This window comes from Loxodonta africana, chromosome 3 (assembly GCF_030014295.1).
Source record: "Loxodonta africana isolate mLoxAfr1 chromosome 3, mLoxAfr1.hap2, whole genome shotgun sequence".
Classification (NCBI taxonomy): Eukaryota; Metazoa; Chordata; class Mammalia; order Proboscidea; family Elephantidae; genus Loxodonta; species Loxodonta africana.
The window spans coordinates 27,940,524-27,945,290 of NC_087344.1; the positions used below are offsets into that span (position 1 = coordinate 27,940,524).

At 50.2% G+C, this 4,767-nt stretch overlaps 1 protein-coding gene across 1 annotated transcript; it reads left to right on the forward strand.

Annotated features, from left to right (window-relative positions):
- The first annotated feature begins 1,902 nt into the window (after positions 1-1,902).
- Positions 1,903-4,682, forward strand: RLN3 (relaxin 3). The gene is made up of 2 exons (XM_003413334.3): positions 1,903-2,479; positions 3,766-4,682. The coding sequence occupies exons 1-2, from the start codon at positions 2,155-2,157 to the stop codon at positions 4,002-4,004; spliced, it is 564 nt and encodes a 187-aa protein (XP_003413382.3). The 5' UTR covers positions 1,903-2,154; the 3' UTR covers positions 4,005-4,682.
- The last annotated feature ends 85 nt before the right edge of the window (positions 4,683-4,767 follow it).

Here is a 4,767-nt window from a genome sequence, read left to right on the forward strand (position 1 = left end):
AACACAAATAGATACTTGTGCACCAATATTCATTACAGCACTATTCACAATAGCTAAAAGGTGGAAACAACCCCAGTGCCCATTCACAGATGAATGGATAAACAAAATGTGGTACATACATACGTGGTATACACATACAATGAAGTATTCCTCTGTCATAAGGAGAAATGCAGTCTTGGTGCATGCTACAACACAGATGAGCCTTGAAAACATTATGCTAAGTGAAGTAAGTCAGTCACAAAAGGACAAATATTGCATGATCCCACTTATATGAAATAACAAGAATAGACAAATGTATAAAGACCACATCCAAGGCACAATAATTGGTCTCTACTCACCTGGAGCAACACAGGAAGAAGGAATAAGAGGAGGAAGTGCAAAGTGTAGCTAATTGCCTCCATGAACAGCTACCTCCTTTGCCATGAGACCAGAAGAACTAGATGGTACCTGGCTATAGAAGGATCCTGACCAAAAGGGGGTGATGCAGAAAAGAATTTAAATTCTCAGGGACTCCAGACTCCCTGGAGTCATAGAGGCTAGATGAACCCCTGAAACTATTTTGCCTTGAGATAATCTTTAAACCTTAAACGAAAAATATCCCCTGAAGTCTTCTTAAAAACAAACAATAGTTTAGCTTAAATGGTAAAGAATGAATGTCTGCCTTGAGCATTGCGCTCTTTTAAGAACTATCTATGTGGGATCATGTAGATATTATTCTGTAATCATATGATAAATTCAGTTCTGTGATCCTAAGTGACTACAGCAACTTGAAAGTTTAGATAGGAACTTTAGTGCACAGTGAGTTTATATTAACAGGGGAGGAACAACTGAGAAAAGGAGGGTGAGAATGGTTGCACAACTTGAAGAACGTAATCAATGTCACTGAATTGTACACGTAGAAACGGAGGAATTGGTGTATGTAGTCTCATCAACAACAAAAAAGTAAATAAGTAAAATTTTTTAAAAATGTGAAGAGACTGACAAGGATCACAATAGAGCATCCTGGACAGAGCTGGAGAAAAATGTAGAACAAAATTCTAACTCATAAAGAAAGACCAGACTTGCTGGCCTGACAGAGACTGGAGAAACCCCGAAAGTATGGCCCCTGGACACCCTTTCAGCTCAGTAATGAAGTCACTCCTGAGGTTCACTCTTCAGCCAAAGATTGGACAGACCCATAAAACAAAACAAGACTAAAGGGGCACAACAGCCCAGGGGCAAGGACTAAGAGGTAGGAGGGGACAGGAAAGCTGGTAATGGGAACCCAAGGATGAGAAGGGAGAGTGTTGACATGTCGTGGGGTTGTTAATCAATATCATGGAACAATGTGTGTACTGACTGTTTAATGAGGAACTAGTTTGTTCTCTAAACTTTCCTCTAAAGTATAATTAAAAATTAAAAAAAAAAATGTGTAGAGACCAAAGTTTATCAGTGGTTACCGAGGGTGGGAGGGAAGGGGAAAGAGGAAGTCATTGCTTAAGGAGTACTGAGCGTCTGTTAAAAGTGATGGAAAAATTTAGGAACTGATAGTGGTGATGGCCACACAACATGGTGAAGGTGATTAATGTCATTGAACTGTACACATAAAAGCTGTTGAAATGATAAATGTTTTGTTATATATGCATACTTAACACACTAAAAAGAAAAGCCTGGTCCACAGAAGCAGCCTGGGCACTCCCTGAGAACGCGTTAGAAATGCAGGCTCTTGGGTGCCCCAGCCCTGCAGAATCAGAGGCTCTGCTGGTGGGGCCCAGCAATCTGTGTTTTAACAGGCCCTCCGGGAGATTCTGACTCTGGCTCCAGCTTGAAAACCACTGTCACAGGTTGTTGGGAGAATTACATGCATACAAAATGCCCCATAGCCTGTACTGGGGAGCAGTCACTGTTACTGGTGTTGTTTTGGTTATTATTATTATCATAGAAGAGACCTGGGACCCCAGACCTACAGGGTCTAGCCGCACCTTCTCGCCCAGCCTTGTGGGGTCAGGGTCTGGGTCTGAATCGAGACCTTCTCGCCTGTCTGCGTGGAAGATGACAGTGAGCTGGGCCACGTCACCCAGTCCCTAGTGAAAGGTTATCACTTGGTCCAGGAACTGGAAAGGTCAAGGTAGAGGGGGGTCATGCTCGCTTCTCCTCTGCTGGGGGAGATAAAGGATGTCACTCAGCTCCTGGACACAAGGTGTCGGGGTAGGTAGGAGATATAAATGGGGGGCCTGGAGCCAGCAGAGTCATCACTCCAGGAAGCTGCTGGCCAAGCCCTCTCCTGCGTCTGGGGTGCCTCTATCCAGCATGGTCAAGCGCACACGGCTGCTGCTGCTCGCGGTGTGGGTGCTGGCTGGGGAGTTGTGGCTACAGGCTGAGGCACGGGCTGCACCCTACGGTGTGAAGCTTTGCGGCCGGGAGTTCATCCGAGCAGTCATTTTCATCTGTGGAGGCTCCAGGTGGAGACGGGCAGATGCCCTGACCCAGGAAGCTATGGGTGAGACTGGGCAGGTGCGGGGCGGGGGGGAAGCGGGATGGCAGGATGGGCCCAAGGAGCCAGGGACAGAAATAAGAGCAGGGGCTCCGGTAGAAGGGTCCCTGGCCTCCACACCTCCAGTTGGGAGAACAGCCCAGTCCTCCAAGGGCTCGGGGAGCAGGTGAGCAGAGCTGCAGAGCTAGGATGGGGGCTGGAAGTCAGCACGGTCTGCTAGTTCCGCAGCACCCCACATGCTGAGTCTGTGCTCTGTGGGCTGCCACTCATACAACTCCAGGAGGGGCCATTCACGAAGTGCTTCCAGCCTTCTGGTGCGGGTCGTATGCGAGGTGTGGTGGCTATAAGGCCAGGTTTTGCCACCCACTAGGTGTCCCTGTTTGGCAAGTCACTATCCCTCTCTGAACCTCTTCATCTGTGGAACAAGACAGACAGTTCGTGTTAAGTGGCATAGTTGAGTTGAAACAGATAAGGACATGGTCTGTGCAGGGTAGAGGGCTCAGTCTGGGCACAGCAGAGGGCAGGAGTCCTGGTGTCATCATGGGCAGGGGCCTGGCAGAAAAAATAGATGTTCATGACGAGGACATGATGGAATGTGGACACAGAAGCACACTGTTGTGCTTGTGTGTTCCAACAGCACCCCTACAACTTAATACCTGTGTGTTCCTGTACAAGTTACTCTGCCTTTTTAGGCTTCAGGGTCCTCTCTGGAAAATGGGGTGAACAAATCACCCCTCCCTATGGTGTTGACATTGAGAAGAATAAAGGATCTAATCCACAAAAGCACTTAAAACAGTGCCTGGCACACGGTAAGTACTCGATAAGTCATCGAGGCTATTTCGAGTGCTTATTCCATGCCAGACACCGTTCTACATTTAAAAAAAAAAAAACAAAAACTCATTTACTCCTTATAAAACGCAAGACATAGGAGTTATTATTTTCCCCGCTCTGCAGACAAAGAAACCAAGGCTAAGAGAAGAAATTTCACTTGCTCACTATTTAGCCCAAAGAGGCTGCATCCATGTTCAGTCAGCCTGGCTGCATGCACTTAGTCATCAGTTTCTCAATACATAAACAGCAGGAGAAAATAAATGACAGGAAAGTCAAACTCAGTGAGGTTGAATAATCTGTCCATCAAAGCTGGTGGCAAAGCCAGAATTTGAACCCAGGCCTGGCTGGAATAAAAAAAATTTGCCCATGAGCCCACATCTCAAGAACAGAGAAGCAGCCGGGCCAGCCAGGGCTCTGGATGTGCAGAGCCGAATCTGGAGCAGTGTCTTCATCTTTTGCAGGGGGTGCCTTTCCAGACGCAGATGCCGATGCAGACAGCCTGGCGGGCAAGCTGGATGAGACAGTGGCCTCCAATGAGTGGTTGGCCCTGACCAAGTCCCCCCAAGCCTTCTACGGGGGCCGGTCTAGCTGGCAAGGAACCCCAGGGGCTCTGCGGGGTGGCCGTGATGTCCTGACTGGCCTCTCCAGCAACTGCTGCAAGTGGGGGTGCAGCAAGAGTGAAATCAGCAGCCTCTGCTAGTTGGGGGGTGCTGGGCAGCCAAGGGCACCAGGCCAATGCCCCAGCCCTGCTGTCCACTTATGGGTGCCCACCCATCTCTCCACCCTCATGCACCCATTCATCAATGCTTCACTGGCTGCTGAGAAGTGTGGGCTGGGACATGGTCCCCTGCCCTGCCCTTTGTCCAGCTTATTTTGATCCTGTGTCCTGAACCAGCTGGCCCCCTACCTGGCCAAATGGTGCCCCAATCCTGAGCCCTGACCTCTGCCCAGCCCCAACTAGGGCCACTGCCCACATTATACCCCTGCCCCAGCCCTCCTCATACCCTACCCTACATCCTTTTCCCTGCCTTCCAGCCCCTTCCCCTCCAATTCCACCTGCCCAGCTCCAAGGCTGTGGACCCCAAGGGTGGCAGCCAGACCCCTGGGTTCTCTTTATAACCCTGGATGGGGGCCTGATAGCGGGAGGGATCAGAACTTTTTCAACCCCAAAAATAAAAGTTGCAAAGGACTTTGCAGCCCGTGTGTGTTGTTGCTGGGGTGGGTTTCTGGGCAGTATATGGTCCAGCCCTCGGCGCCCCTCTACCCGCCCCCGGCCAGACGCCTTCAAGATGGTTCTCCACTCCCCCTCCCCAGCCCCAGTGATTGCACCCAGGGACTTTCCGTCACGGGGAAGGGGCGGGGACCCAGAGCGCAAGGTGCGGGGGCGGTCTTGAGGGGTGACTCCGCTTCCCGTGGCCGCCTCGAGCGGAGGACCCAGAGACGGAGCCGAGGCGGGCTGCGCC

Bases quoted from the DNA above. Each gene is read 5' to 3' on its own strand.
- RLN3 (XM_003413334.3), top strand. From the start codon at position 2,155: ATGTCACTCAGCTCCTGGACACAAGGTGTCGGGGTAGGTAGGAGATAT. The intron at 2,480-3,765 runs GTGAGACTGGGC...CATCTTTTGCAG, and splicing joins CCTGACCCAGGAAGCTATGG to GGGGTGCCTTTCCAGACGCA.